Raw genomic sequence first — 15,650 nt, 5'->3', positions numbered from 1 at the left:
AGAAACACCCAACCACCCCCTTCCTCTTACCTGGTCGCACAGTGTTACGTAGGTGTGGGCAGACCTCGTAGCATGGTCTTCCAGGTTCCTTAAAGGGCAGCCTACTGGGTCTTCTCCAGAAATTGATGGTCAGATGGCCAGCTCTATGCACACAGGGACCCCAGAGAAACCACCCCTCCCTCAGCTAGGAGTAAGGCATGTTGAATGGGCACCCAAGCCAGGAGTGGGGTGGGGTGGGGGACCTGGCTGGTGAGGACCTGGTCTCACAGACCTGGTTCCATTGTGCTTCAGTGTTGTGTTTTGTTGTTGAAATGCACATGTGTGGCAACCTGCATCAGGCAAATGTTCCCAGCAGTGTGTGTGAGCCCGAGTCACCTTCTGGTCATTCTCACAACAGCTCAGGTTGTCCCCTGGAGCCCTGGTGGCGTCATCGGTTGCACATTGAACCGCTAACCCCAAGGTCAGCAGTTCCAACCCACCAGCCGCTCTGCAGGAGAAAGATGAGGCTGTCTGCTCCCGTAAAGAGCCACTGCCTCAAAAACACACAGGGCTCCTCCATCCTAAGGGGTCACAGAGTTGAACCCACCTCAAATATCAGGGTCTTTGTGTGTGTGTGTATGTGGGGGGCTGTTAATGCTCCCTTAATGGACTACCCACCGTGTAAACAGAATAACTATATACATTGGGAAACAGTAATCCCCGTGGCCGGCTTGACTGCAGGTGCATATGGTCTGGGACATCTCTGAGATGGTGGCTTCTGCATTCTGTTCCTGCTCCCTAGCAGGCACTTCACGAGGCTTCTGGTTTCCGAGGTGGGATTCTCGCCTTCCATTTGGGACAAGCTGACTTCTATTCCCAGCCGGTACCCCTCCTGCTCAGCCCCCTGCTCCACCCCCGCCCCCCTCCATCTCCCTGTGGAGGCCTGTGTGGTGCTCAGAGGCTGACCAGGTTCCGGCTGGGAGACCAGACCCGTGGTGACCAGGAAGAAAGGCCTGGCAGGGAAAGCCTGTGGATCTCCACACTCCGACCTGAAGGCCGTCACAGGGCTGCACACGGCCAGCAGCATGGTGTCCCCTAGCACGTGGGTGTCACCTTGAGTCCAGGGCCGACGAGCACACGTGGAAAGAAACCCCGGAAGTGGGTGCTTCCAGGGGAGTGGGGACCAGAAGAGGCTGTGGCCAGCACTGTCATGGCCCCTTTTGGAAAGGACAGCCCAGGGTCTGAAACCAGAGCCGTTCACAGTGCACGGGTTGGGGTGGGGTGGGGTGGGGTGGGGTGGGGGGAGGGGGAGGGCACGCCAGGTCTGCCCCTCCTGCTGTAGCAGTTCTAAAGCTCGGGGGCAGTTTGTGGCACCCGAATCATTCTCCTGGGAAATCCTGCTCAAGTAACTCGGAAGACCCGGGAGAGAAATGGCCAGAGGAGAGGGACGGGGAGGAGGGAGGGAAAACCAGACAAACAAGCACACGCTGCTAGAACAATTTGGAGAGTTTATTTCCTGGCCCCAGGCTCTGATTGTTGGCCGCACTTCACATGGCTCCCGTATCTCTTAAACTGCATCCCTCTACAACCCCGAGGCAGGGCGCACAGGGACACGTCAGGGGGGTCTGGTGAAACATTCACCCAAAAGCTTTTCCAAATAGGTGAAGTGCCTGCAATTCATTTCAGTTTGCCAAGTAATCAAAGAAAAAGACGCCAAGAAGCAAAAGTGGACCGTGACATGTTTCTTTGAGCCAGTTGCTCATGGGCACGCTTAGGGAAATGTTAGCCCTCCAGAGCTGCCTAGAGGAGAGGCCCAGTAAGACCCACCTGTTGTTTTACTAGGAAGCAGTGGGTGGACCCTTGGACATGCCACTTGGCAGAGTGAGTGCCCAGCAGAGCCCAGGCTGGTTCCCACCTCCCCAGTCGTCAGTGCCCCTGCCAGACTGTGGGAGGCACTGCCGGGACACCAGGGGCCTGGCTCAGTTCACACCCTTTCCACGCTGCCGCAGGTGGGGGGACCACAGACCAGAGCAGGAGGCTACGGGAATGGGTTGGGAGCCAACAGGATCAGGTGACTTGGGGACGTGGTAGGTCATCCAGGGACTCAGAGACCAGCCCTGGAGGTGGTCTCGGGCAGGAGCGTGGAGCTTCACCAGCCCAGAATAGATCCAGGACACCAGAAGGGAATTAATTATATCTGAGGGTGCTTGGAGAGATAATAGATCAGCAGTTCTCAACCTGTGGGTTGGACGACCCTTTCACAGGGGTCGCCCGATTCATCACAGTAGCAAAATAACAGTGATGAAGTAGCAATGAAAATAATGTTATAGTTTGGGGAGGAGGCGGGAGTCACCACCACATGAGGAACTGTATGAAAGGGCCACAGCATGAGGAAGGTTGAGAACCGCTGCTCTAGATCAAGCATCCACAAGGTCTGGCCTGGGTATCAGGCCCCCAAAGTGGGCTAGAAAGGCCCCCAAGACGCAAGTTTCCAGGAGACTGCCTGCTTCTGCAGCAGGTGACAGCGGTCTGTGCTCTTTGCTTCAGCTCACGGTGGCTTCATGGCCTTCCCTGGTGCGCTGAGATGGCCAGGCAAGCCAAGTGTGCAGTCGGAGGGCAAGGCCAAACCACCGTCTCCTGCTGGGGGAGAGCCGGTCAGCTTTGAGAAGTTCAGTGTGGCAACTTCTGACTGCGCTTGTTCCTGACGTTCTCCCGTCCCTTTGTGCTTCTCTTCCGTGTCTCTCTGGTCCCCTGGGTGGGGGAGCAGCCCTCTTCCTGCGCCGAGACCACCCACCTCGGAGGAGCCCCCTCAGAGGGACAGCGGCCCCGAGGTGGTCTCCAGCAACATGGATGACAGCTTCACGCTGCCCTGTCTCCTCGTGAACGACACCCACTGGGCCTGGCTCACGCAGCCCAGGTGCTTCAGGGTCTTCATGAGGTCCCGTCGGAACCTCTCCCCGACGAAGACGTAGAGCACGGGGTTCAGGCAGCTGTGGAAGAAGGCCACAGTCTGCGTGACCTGCAGGCAGATGTCGATGCTGGTGGAGACGGCGCAGCTGGCAATGAAGGTGGTGTACGCGTCCACCGTGTGGACGAGCAGGACACAATTGTAGGGGAACTGCGACAGGACAAAGGCAGTCAGCACGGCGACGATGACCCTCAGGGCCTTGTGCTTGGACGACCTCTTGGCTTGGAGCAGGGTGTGAATGATGATGGTGTAACAGAACACCATGACCCCCAGGGGGCAGAGGAACCCCAGGATGACCTTCAGTGTCAGGACCGACGTCTTCACTTTGGTGCTCAGGTTACTCGGGTACACCATCGTGCAGACGGAGACGTTCGATTTCTGTGTGACTTGGCTGTAGAGCATTTCTGGGGTGCAGAGCACCACCGCGCCCACCCAGATGGTGACGCAAACCATCTTGCTGTACAGGAGCCTCTTGTGCCTCCACATCTGCGCTTTCATGGCCTGGGTAATGGCAATGTATCTGTCCACGCTGATGCACATGATGAGAAGCACGCAGCTGTAGAAGTTCATCTTGTACGTGCTGTTGACCACTTTGCACATGAAGTCCGAGAACTTCCACTGGTCAGCAGCCGCGGAGGCCCAGAAGGGCAGGGTGAGGAGGAAGAGAAGGTCGGCCATGGTCAAGTTCAGAAGGAACATGTCGGTCATGGTCTTCACCCGTGTGCAGTAGCAGTAGACCAGGATGACCAGGCTGTTGCCCAAAGCGCCCATGATGAATGCCAGCCAGTACAGGGGTGGGAGAAAGTGGCTGGCAAACTTCCGGACGTGGCTCTTCTCGCAGAAGTGGTCACCGAAGTACGAGTAGTCGTCGAGGGACCCTGAGAAGCCGTAGTTGTATTCCTCGGACGTGTTAGGCAAGAGACTCTGCAGAGGGACGGAAGACAACAGTGCATGTCTCCTCACTTTGGCCAAGAGCCACCAGGAAGGGTGGAAAGAACCTCTTATGCTCCCCATTTCCTTTCTTAAGCTCTCCGATGGTCCCTCCACCAGCCCTGGCCTGACTATGGCCCTGCCACCCTCTCCTGCTGCTAGGAGAAGGTTTTTGCCCTGGTGACAGGAACCCCACAAAGGTTACTCAGACCTCAAAGTTCTTGGTGGTTAAGCTTGGCACACTTGTGAAGCCAGGCTTGACAAATGCACCCATGTTTGTACACATACTTGAATGTGCAAAAACATGCCTACACTCATGTACACACACACACACACCCCACCCCACCCTCTTACAGTTTCCAGATCCCTAGAAGCCATCTCAGATCTGCTAAGGGTGGAGGAGATAAAGAGGCAGAGATGATCTTAATGCAGGAATAGAGGTGTGCTCAGCCCTGCACCTGCCTTTCACCAAAGCCTCGCCCACAGACCCACAAATGTGTCTGCTTCCCCGGCAGCCCCCTTCCAAGGACCCCCCCCCCAAGGGCTCCCAGAACCTACCAGAGGCTATGAAGCCCCCTCTCTTCCCATGGCTCCAGGGAACAAAACCCAAACCCAAACGCACCGCCACCAAATCTATTTCAAGTCACAGGGCTCCCGAGGCGGTGAATCTTACGGGAACACAGAGCCTCGACTTTCTCCCACAGGGTGGTCGGTGGCTTCAAACCACTGACGTTGCAGCTAGCAGCTCAAAAATGCCTGATCCACAGCGACACCAGCCTCTGAAGGACAGCCCCTTGCAAATCCCATGTCTCCCCTTGTTCTGCCCTGGCATACACAACAGCTGTAAATTGATTCTGTGTTTATTTGGATGGCGAGGAACCCCAAATCCACAATAGGGTTTTATTTTGTTTTAAATACTTAATCCTACCAAATAGTCAACTCTAAATATTAAATATCCTATTGCACTGGTAAGCTGTTCTCCGAGCCCTCTGCCGGCTGTGTTCCCTCTGTCTATATTGTGCTGTTATTAATCTCCACAGAGTCTATGCTGATGCCTGGTCATGCCCGATGTGCAATTCATCCAGCCTAGCTTTCTACACACCTGGAGGGGGATTTGAACTGCCAACCTTTGGGCTTGTATTCGAGTGCCTAACTGTTCATGCTACCTAGATACTTCTCTCCCTGTCTACATACAAGATCATTTCCATCTGTCCTAGCATATCAGAAGCTTGGCTGGCATCATGATTATGCATTGGTCTACTAACTGCAAGGTCTGCAGTTTGAAACCACCAGTCACTGCGAAGCAAGGGCTTTCTACTGCTGTAAAGAGTTAGTCTCAGGTATGCACAGACCCGGTTCTATAGGGTTACTAGGAGTCAGCATAAGCTGCATGGCAGTGGGTTTTAGTTGGTTTGTTTTGTTCTAGAAGATGAGGCTGTGTTTGGGGTGGAATGCCACTGGTTGAAGAGATGTGACTCTGCATGCAAGATCTCCTTAGAAAGTCCCAATGCTCAAAGGCCAGGTCTATATTGATTTTAGATGCATATTAGCATAATAAAGCCCAGGAAGTCTCTCTGAATCTGATTTTGTTTTAAGATTTCTTAACCTCTCAACAGGGGACTTGGTGTCTTTGTGGATTGCTTCTCAAGATATCAGGGGACCCTGAGTGGGCAGTAGCTATCCCCCCAAGACCTAAGGGGATGAGTTCCTGGCAGGGATCAAGTTACAGGAGGACCCTTGGAGGTAGTGTGGACCCCCACTTGGAATGGACTCCTGGCTCCATTTCCAGATTGTGAGCCGGGGAGGGTCCTCCCACAAAGACAAAGAACCCCAGGGAGTCCAGGCGATGGCTCTTCAGGCCTGGTAGTCAGAGAGGCCCACGATTCTGCTGCGCCAAGGAAAATCCCTCGTCTGTCCTCCATGAGACTGTTCCCCAGACCCCCTTCGCCCTTAAATTCCTGCTTCAGGGGTTCCCTTCCAGCCTTGGCCATGGCCTGTAAGCTGTGCTTGAGAAGACAACCTTGGGTGAAGAAGTCCGGAAAGCCCTGGCGTGGCCGAGCCTGGCACAGTCATGGCCTGGGCTCCGGGCTCTGGGCTCCAGGGTCCGAGGCCCAGGAGGGTAATCCCAGAAGCCAAGGGCTCATAGTAGACTTGGAACAACACAAGTTTGGGATGAAGGGAAAGTTATGGATATGGTTATGGGGAGTCCTAAAGCTGGAAGAGGCTGTGAAGGACAGCCCCGGGATTTGGGGTGGGGGTGGGGGAGTATGCAAAGCCAGGCAGATAGGCAGGTGTTAACTGGGAGTGTGCAAAACGCAGGTCCTGTGGATCTTCTCAACACTGCTGCTCCTTTTCCCGATGCGATAGACTTTCACGGGCCCCTGAGTGGAGCGAGGGCCTGCAGGTTCCCACAGAGAGGGAGGTGCTGCTTCAGGGGCCTCTCACGCCAAGGTGGGCGGTTTTACGGGCAATATGAGGAAGAGGAAAGAGGAAGGGAAAGGCTCCCCCAAAGAGAAGCAACCCCAGAGAAACCGGTTCCATCCAGCTGGTGCCAACATCTGTGGTCAGGGCAGAACCGTGCTGATTCCCACCCCCCGCCCCACCCCCAAGGAGATTGCCAGCCCATTCTTCAAGACATTGCTGGGAGGACTCTCAGTGAGCGAGTCAGCTGGGGGAACCATGCATACCACCAGGATTAGCAACCCCAGACTGCAAAACTCACAGCTGTGTTGTAGAGGCTGGCCCATAGCTACCCCATAGGGCAGGGCAGAACTGCCTCATGGATTTCCAAGAGGCCACATCATAGATTCTGAAACTTCTTTGTCCTGAGGCCCCCTCTTCAGGAAAAAAGAATTCTCAGTACCCCTGGCCATTAACAACGTTTGTAAGATCGCCCACAATCCAGAATAAAGTGTGGGGATCTGCTTTTGAAGCCCCCTCCCATTGTTCCAGGAGACACTGCTGTAAATCTTTATGGGAACAGACAGCCTCATCTTTCTCCTGAGGAATGGCTGGTGGGTTTGAACTGCCGTCCCTGGGTACTTAATACCCCACCCAAAAACCCCAAACTCACTGCCATCGAGTCAGCGGGGGCTCACAGTGGCCCTGCAGAACTTCCCCGGTGGGTTTCCCACAGTCACTCTTTATCCACCCTGCTCAACGGAGAAACTCACAGACTTCCTTCCCCTACCACGGGTTCTTTCCCTCGCCTCGTTTTTTGGGGAGCCCGGGGAGCATGAGTGTACTCACTGCAAAATCTGTGGGTGTCATGGTGGAACGGGGCCCAGCCTGCATTGGAAAGAAAAGACAAACATCACAAAGACAGATTGATGGCAAATGGAATAAACACCGAAAGATGGAGATTAGCTATTCTATCTGCTTACGGTCACAGGAAAGGGAGCCCCATAGTGTAGCGGTTAAAATGCTGGCCTGCAATCCCAATGGGTGGCAGTTCGAAACCGCCAGCAGCACCAACGTGGGAGAAAGACGGAGCTTTCTACTCTGTAAACAGTTACAGTCTCGGAAACCCACTGGGGGTCACTATGAGTCAGCACTGTCTTAATGGCAGTGAGATTGGTTTTTGGATGGTCATGGGAGGAAAAAAAGAAATTCCAAGCAGACAGTAGAGTTCATGTTAAGACAGATATCGAGTCAACGATTCTAGTTTTCAAATCATCTTGGTTGTTGACAGCGGCACGAGAGAAAACTTCCCCTGTCAAGCTAACCTCTGTGGTTAGTTTCTTGGCCACCAGAGTCGAACGTTCGTTTTCTTTCTCTTTAGTCAGTCAGCAGGTTTTGCTCCCATCCGTGGATGAGAAGCAGAGACAGGGTCACTGAAGCTGTTAAGCTTTCTGCAGGCTGGACTTTTCCCATTAGCTCCTTTTTCTTGTCTGTCCACTTCTCGGCCAAGTCCCGTTTTGCTGAATGCCCCACCACCCCATAATGATCTTCTATCTTGATCCAGTATCAAGAGGAGAGGATGGCAGCGGTTGATTTGAGAATGCCCTGACCCCCGGATTTGTAGGGGCCTCCTCTGTGTCCTCAGGTCCTCTGCCCTCCTGCCCAGGTCCTCGACACAAACGGAGTGCATTCCTGAACCCCGAGGCTAACCCTGCGCCACCAGGCTCTGCACTGCGCAACCGGTAAGGAAACTGACATCAACAATGATGCACAAAAATAGCTTTCATTTTCCCCTTTCCCAAAAAAATCCTTGTCACTGCCATCAAGTTGATGGCCTTTCATAAGGACCCTGCAGGACAGGGTAGAACTCTCCCTGTGGGTTCCAACACTGTAACTCTTTCCTGTGGCTCCAGGCTTTCTCCCACGGAGCGGCTGCTGGTTTCGAACTGCTGACCTTCTGGTTAGTGGCCCCACACCTAACCACTATACCACCAGGACTCCTACTTTTCCTTTTAGACCTGGCAAACAATTTCAACGTTTTACCTTGTGCTCACAATTTTAAGAGCGACCATGAACATAACTTGTTAATGTTAAAAAACAACAACAACCCAAGCAGCCAGCCCCCTGCTCTCCCGTGCTTACTAAGCTCGTTCACAGGAGGAACTTGTCCTGAGCTCCAGCAGAGCCTCAGAGCTGCAAGGGCAACGAGGGTCATGACGGTTGCCGCAGGCTACTAACCCCAATCGGAGTTTGTTGTTGTTTTGCTTTCAGGTTGTGCTGCTTCATTATAAATGCAATTGGGCTCACAGAAGGTTTGCATCAGGTCACAGAGCACTAAGAAAACACACCTGCCCCCAGTCTCACCTGGAACCTTCTCGCTGATTTCTTCCTAACTTCGTTTAGAATGCTTTTAGAAACTTGAGTCCCACCAGCTGCAACCCCAAAGCTAGCTTCCGTTCTTCTACACAAACACACACACACACACACACACACTCACACACACTCACACACACTCACACATCCCATCCCCCCAACACCCCCCCCACCCCCCCCTGGTCTTTGACTCCGAGCTGCCCCAAACCTTCCCTCGTACTGCTGACAGTGGCCTCGCTCGGGGGTCCACTCGGGGTCCATTCAGCTTCACGGTGAGCCCACGCGTGTCAGAGCAGGACTGAGCTCCACTGGGCTTCAGTGGCTGGTTGATTTGGAAGCCAATTGCTGGGCCTTTCTGCCAAGGCACCGCACACATGCCTGCCCCTGGGTTTGCAGCAGGAGTGGAGCGAGCACACCCCTGTCCCTGGGCCTGTCCGGTTCTGGCCATGGACCTCGGTAAGAAGTAAATGCTCTCAGGGCACCTCAGTTTCCTCATCTGTCAAAAGGACACCGTCGCTGGCCTTCCCTGGGGGCTTGTGGTGAAGGTTGGGGGCAAGGCTAGTGTGAGCGCTCTGTGCAAAATGCAGAGTGGTTTCGGGACTCTGGGACTCTCTCCAACCCCTGGTGCCCACCCACCCACTGGCCCTTGTGTGTCGGATACACAGGTTTGGGTTTAAGAATGTGTGGGCTATGACCCCCCACGGCCCCCAGGAAGCGCGCTGTCACATGCAGTGGGTCATTGTGTATGCAGAGATTGACAACGGCACATGCCCGAGCACGCTGCAGGACTTGGGAGCAGAGTCACGCCTCCAGCGCTGGGGAGCCCCCAGGCGGGCCTCACAGAAGTGGTGCCATTTTTGCTGGCCTTGGAAGGCTGTGGTGAGCGGGGAGAGGGAAAACATTGCCCCAGGACAGGGAAGGCAAAGAGGAGGTCCAACTCCCGAGGCTGAAAAGTGCCCATTAGAAACGTTAGCCTAGAAGTTAATGCTCCTTGGCCATTTATAAGTGCAACGTGTTGAGATCCAAGCATTATTTGGTATTCTCTGCTGTCCTTATAAAGTGTGGCTGGTGTGGTGGTTACCAATAAGCACAAAGTCAGCAGTTCAAAACCCCTAGCCGCTCTGTGGGAGAAAGATGAGGCTTTCTACTCCCGTCAGGCACGGCTGTCTGAGAAACCCATGGGGGCGCTTCTGTAGGGTCGCCATGCGTCAGAATCAACTTAATGGCAGTGAGATTTGCGGGGAGGGGAACTGGTGGGTTGGAGCTGCCCTTAAATAACCAACCCGACAGCCAGCATGATGTGGATCCACCAGCCGACATGCACTTGACTCCTGTGGACACGGACCCCTGCAGCCGGACCCCTGCTTCCTGCAGTGGGTGGCCCAGGCATAGGACATGGACAGGAGCCAGATATACAAGCTCTACCTTTGATCTTTGGCCAACAGGCTCCTGGGGGGGTGGTCCATTTGTGATACCTTTTTAGGGTGCGGGAGCCTTGCACAGCTTTAGGTCAAGTGGTCTTCAGGCCGGGAGCCCACCTCCTTCCCAAAGACATGGCTCTCACTCCAGTGGACGATGGATGAGCCAGGGGCTTTCAGGTGACAGAAAATCAGGCATTGGGAGCAAAACGGGGCTCTGAAATGCCCATTGGTTTCAGTTTGCCCAGCAAAGGGAGGACCTGAATGGTTAGGTTAATAATGCGCTTGGCTGCTCATCCAAAGGCTGGAAGTTCAAGCCCGCTCATAGGAGCCTTGGAGGGAAGGCCTGGCCATTGTGTCCAGCCACTGAAAACCTCATGGGGCCTCATTCCGCCCCCACACCTGGGGTCGTGCCTTGAGTAGAAATGGAGCGGCAACTGGTTTGGGTTTTGCCGTTGTCCCCAAGGGAGGGAGAGGTTCCTGTCGCGGGGGCTGCAGGCAACAAGGTCTTTCAGTTCAGCGCTCCGCAGGCCACCCTGGGCTCCTTGGGGCTAGCTAACCGGAACTCAAAAGCGCAGGTATGTGCTTGCAAGGACGAAGCAGGACTCCGCGAGGAGCCGCTTAGAATAAAACAACACTGCTTCTGTTCTTTGTCCGGACCACAAAAGAATATTCTCTCAGTGCAAAAACAAACAAACCGCAGGCAAACATGCACACACACACACACACACACACACACACGAAGACCCTGACAACACTTCCCTGGTGCAACCGTTGTTCATAGTCGGAGGCAGACCTGTGGGGGAATGTCTTTTCTTTTCTCTGAAACACAACCTCTGAGACACAGGCTCTTCCTGGTGTCCCGTTGTCCACCTGGATTTTCTAACAAACAGTCTCCCACGGACCTCTTTCCACACCAGCTCAACACACAGCTGGCCCATCATGTGGACCAACAGCCAAGCGTGTTGGACAGAGTCTGTCGCGACCAAGGCTGGCTGCTTCCAGGTTTTCACTGTTACAGAGAATGCTGGCCAACACTTCCTGTCCGGACCTGGGACTCTCACAGGGCAGAGGGAAGCTGGCCATTCCAAGCCCCAAGCCGCCTTCTTGTCACCTGTCCTCAAGCACCTTCTTGTCTCTCCTTTACAGTACAAAATCTCAGACTCCCCTGAACCTCAGCTTTGCAAGTGTGTGGGGGAAGCGGGGGACGAGTCTTGCTTACTCATCCTGGAAGCCTGGCCCAGGGCCCTGCCAAAGTCACCTCTGCCTCCCTGGAAGTTTCTACAGGTGTGCTTGCTGCCTAGTCATTGCCCAGTCCCAGGAGCCAGTGCTTGAAAACGAAGCTTGGAGTTTGAGGGGGCTGCCTGGGCTGGGCGGTGCAGGCTGAGCCCACAGAGACGGGGAGGAGAGTGGGTGTACTCACAGCCAGAGGGCAGCGAGGGAGGATCCAGGAGAGCGGGCCTCCGCAGCTCAGTCTCTGGGGCAGGGCTGGGCGTCTCTGCTGCCTGTGACGAGGGGCAGGCCTTCTCTGGGCTCTAAGTAGGCAGCCAGGAGGGAGGGGACTCACTTGTCTTCAGCAGTGTTTCGGGGGGAGGGAGGGGGGAAGCTGAGCTGGCCTGAGGGAACAATAATAGCTCATGCTCAGAGTAATGTCTTTTCCTAGAGGGCTCGGTTGCTCTCAGGGAGCGAGGCTGTGGGGAGACCCGTGGAGAGGAGGGTGCATTTACAGAGGACTGGAGGGGGTGATATCCAAGCAGGCAGGCCTGCAGGAAGTGACCACCCCACTATCATCTTTCACGACGTAGCTCCTTTGGGCCTGGATCGATGGTACCTAAACCCTGCATGGCGGTACTGTCCAATATGGTAGCGATGGGTCCTAGACACCTATTGAAATGTAGTAGATGCATGAGGATCTTTGCTTGCGCTTCAAAGGCCAGTTCCTTGTTTGCATGACCAGCTGCATCGCAGGCAGAAGAGCTCCACCACTGCACAGGGGCCCCACTGGGAAGGGTGTGCTTGTGGGGCACCTCAGATTACACACACACAGGGCCAGAGTCCCCCTGCTTCGGGAGGAAGGGGTGAGGACCACCGCTCCTTGGATCCGGAGCCACGCATGTGAATATTTTATTTCACGGTGACCATCCGGAGGCAACTCCGTCAGCAAGTATCGTACTTTCTTCTTCTTCGTCATCTTGGGTGTTGTGTTGAGATTTAGAAAAGCCACATACAGGTTACACTTTCAATCAAGCTCGCAAATAGGTCTTGGTTCGTGGTTGTAAGTGGGGTCTTCGGCCTAAGGCAACAAAAGATTCGTGGTCACTAGTAGAACTAAGATCCCCCTTTTTGGACTTTTGGACTGTGGGGTGGGGTGTGGGAAATCATAGCTAACCTCTTGTGGAGATAAACGTCCCACTTTCAGTGTGCTGCTCGGTCGGTGGCCCCTGGGGCGTTCACCCACTGTGGCCCCTCATCGCAGAACCAAGTAATGCAGGCCATGGGTCAGGGCCCCAAACCGAACCCCCTGGAGAACAGAAAAGGAGCAGTAAGAATGAAAGGAGTGGCTGAGTCACCAGGCTTGAGGGGATGGTGGTATGACTGTGCCCCGAAATTCCCTGACCTCACCCTGCATTCATTCCTCCAACACGAACAGTGAGCGAGCATTGGCCAGATGCTCTCCATACGAACTCTCACCTCGCGCTGAATTGTCAAGTCCTGCCGGAGAAGAAGGGAAGAGCGGGCCCCTCCGGACTGGCTTTCTGTCTGGTTTGGGCCAGGAGGCCAGGGGTCAGGGGTGAGTGTGTTTCTCCAAAACACGGGGCCAGCAGCCTGATCAGGTCCACGGGAAGCCTCTTCAGGGCCAGACCAGCGGGACCATGCCGGCCTCTCTACCCTCATGGCTGGAGCTGTGTCTGCACCAGGTAAGATCATCCCAAGAAGACACTGTCTGTCCCGGAGAGGGTTGGGGAGATGCATGGAAAGCCCTCAGGGATGAAGAGAAACAGTAGCTCTTGTGGGATGATTCCCTCCTCCCAGCTGTCTCCTGTGGTTCAGGGGAGCCTCAGAGCAGGCAGGAGACTGCCAGACCCTCCCCTGGGGCTGGGGGAGGCCGGGAGATGGAGGAAGCAGTGGAGGAAACTTCTGGCTTCTCAGAGGGTGGGGGTGGGGGGCACTTGGTGAGGATGGGGTTCCCCTGGTCTCTCATTCCATGCAGCAAAGGCCCATCTTTTTTTAAAAAGTCATTTTATTGGGGGCTTGTACAACTCTTATTACATCCATGTGTCAAGCACATTGTACGTTTGTTTCCCTCATCATTCTGAAGACATCCTTCTACTTGAGCCCTTGGCATCAGTTCCTTATTTTTCCCCCTCCCTCCTCACTTGCTCTCCTTCATGAACCCTTGATAATTAATACATTATTATTATTTTGTCATATCTTACACTGTTCGATGTCTCCCTTCACTCACTTTTCTGTTTCCATCCCCCAGGGAGGGGGTTATATGTAGATCCTTATAATCGGTTCCCCCTTTCCACCCCACCTTCCCCACACCCTCCCGGTATCGGCACTCTCATCACTGGTCCTGAAGGAATCATCTGTCCTGGATTCCCTACGTTTCCAGTTCCTGTATGTACCAGTGTACAACCTCTGGTCTAGCCAGATTTTTAAGGTAGAATTGGGATCATGATAGTGGGGGTGGGGGGAGGAAGCATTTAGGAACTAGAGGAAAGTTGTTTGTTTCATCGTAGCTGCATCGTACCCTGACTGGCTTGACTCCTCCTGCGACTCTTCCGTAGGGGATGTCCAGTGGCCTACAGATGGACTCTGGGTCCCTAATCTGCACCCTCTCTCATTCATAGTGATATGATATTTTTGTTCTTTGATGCCAGATACCTGACCTTTTGACACTTTGTGATCACACAGGCTGATGTGCTTCTTCCATGTGGGCTTTGTTGCTTCTGAGCTAGATGGTCACTTGTTTACCTTTATGCCTTCAAGACCCTAGACACTATATCTTTTGATAGCCGGGCACCATCAGCTTTCTTCATCACATTTGCTAATGCACCTGTTTGTCTTCAGTGGTCGTAAAGGGAAGGTGAGCACACAATAATATGATCTTCTGTTCTTTGATGCCCGATTTCCATGAGACTTCCTGGCAGCTCCAGTTCAGAGCTGGGTGACAACAGGAGCTTCTTCATGCCCTTCGGCAAGGGCGACTTCTCTCTTTGAACTTGCATTCTGCTCCTGGAGAGCTTTCGGAGGGTGGGACAGAGTGGTGTGTTTAAGAAGGATTGTGGAGGAGATGCTGCCGTCCACTTCCGCCACATCTGGCCACTCTGGGGGGACTTGGTGGAGGGGACACAGGAGAGTGGCAGGTCTGGGCTCCCTCGAGCTTGCACTCATATGCCACGTGTCTAGAACAGTCTCCGGATTTGGGGGCTTTGTTCCCGTCCTCTGCTTTCCTGACCCTCCATACTTAAATCTAGGTTGGTGACCGGGCACTCCATCCTGAGCCTTCTGTATATATTGGAAAAGCCATATTCCCAAAAGCACGTATTTCCCCCCCAAAAAGAAGCCATATTCCCAAAGGTCTTTAGGAGAGGCAAGCATAGCTGTCTTCTTCCCTGAGGAAGGCTTGGAAGGTCCAGTGGGGAGCGCCGTTTGGTGGTGTGATTGTAATCGGTACAAAAGATGCACAAGAGTCCCCGGTTCAGATGTCTGCTGGGCCCACATCTGTCAGGACCCTCTCCTGTTCATTCACTCCACAGGGACCGGTGTCTTGTGAGTGCTGGTCCTGGTTGCTAGGTGCTTATGAAGCACCCGTTGAACAAAACAGGGAAAACTTCCTCAGTCACAAGTCAGCAGCGAGAGGCTCACGTCAGCCCTGGAAGCCTAGAGCAAGCGAGGCTATCTGCTGGAAGACTCTGCGATGGGGGCCACTGGCCACGTGTGGCTGCCGAGTGATGGAGATGTGGTCAACATGACTGAGAAACTGATTTGTACGTTGTTTGCCTTGCCTTCATCGCAGTGAGTTTAAAATGTCACGTGTGGCGGACAGCCACTGCTGCGAGCTGTACGAACATTCCCTGTTCTAACAGCCTTGTGACAGCTCACCCTGTAGCCAAGGCCGGGGCAGCAGGCCAGGGACAAAACTCCTCTCCTCTCCTGGGGGTGGAAGGGACTAAAGATAAATCCTTCCTTTCCCAGGAGGCATAAAGCCCAGTGAGCTTTAGCTCCACTGCTTTGGCAGGGGGTCTACTGGTGGTGGTGGTGTGAGCTACCCGGGTGTGGCAGTTACATGATCTGTCAACTTGTGAAAGGGTGGATGGAGTCTAGCCTGCCAATCAGGCCACAGCCAATGAGGCCTCTGTGTGGGCCTGGCCTTCTCTTGAGGATTCTGGGAACTCTGATCTTCTTCCCTGGAGGCGGGGCACACTGGCTCTGCTTCTTCTTCCTGCAAGACATTCCTGTGGACAAGTCACATGGTGCTATGCTGATGGCAGCCAGAGCCCTGGAGCTGGAGAAGCCACGTGGAGACCCACATCAGCACTGAGATGCTTCCACTGCCCCTGGATCCACAAGATTTT

General features: G+C 54.2%; 1 protein-coding gene across 1 annotated transcript; it reads right to left on the bottom strand.

Annotated features, from left to right (window-relative positions):
- Positions 1 to 2,788: 2,788 nt before the first annotated feature.
- Positions 2,789 to 7,147, bottom strand: CCR9 (C-C motif chemokine receptor 9). The gene is made up of 2 exons (XM_075548964.1): positions 7,127 to 7,147; positions 2,789 to 3,871 (listed from the first exon to the last, which is right to left on the bottom strand). The coding sequence occupies exons 1-2, from the start codon at positions 7,145 to 7,147 to the stop codon at positions 2,789 to 2,791; spliced, it is 1,104 nt and encodes a 367-aa protein (XP_075405079.1).
- Positions 7,148 to 15,650: the final 8,503 nt, after the last annotated feature.

The sequence above is a fragment of the Tenrec ecaudatus genome, chromosome 4, assembly GCF_050624435.1.
Source record: "Tenrec ecaudatus isolate mTenEca1 chromosome 4, mTenEca1.hap1, whole genome shotgun sequence".
In the NCBI taxonomy this organism is placed as follows: domain Eukaryota; kingdom Metazoa; phylum Chordata; class Mammalia; order Afrosoricida; family Tenrecidae; genus Tenrec; species Tenrec ecaudatus.
This window is presented reverse-complemented; position numbering and strand designations above follow the sequence as displayed.

Excerpts from the sequence above, each read along its gene's own strand:
- CCR9 (XM_075548964.1), bottom strand. The coding sequence starts at position 7,147 with ATGACACCCACAGATTTTGCA. Across the intron at positions 3,872-7,126 it reads TGACACCCACAGATTTTGCA|AGTCTCTTGCCTAACACGTC; the intron begins GTGAGTACACTC and ends GTCCCTCTGCAG.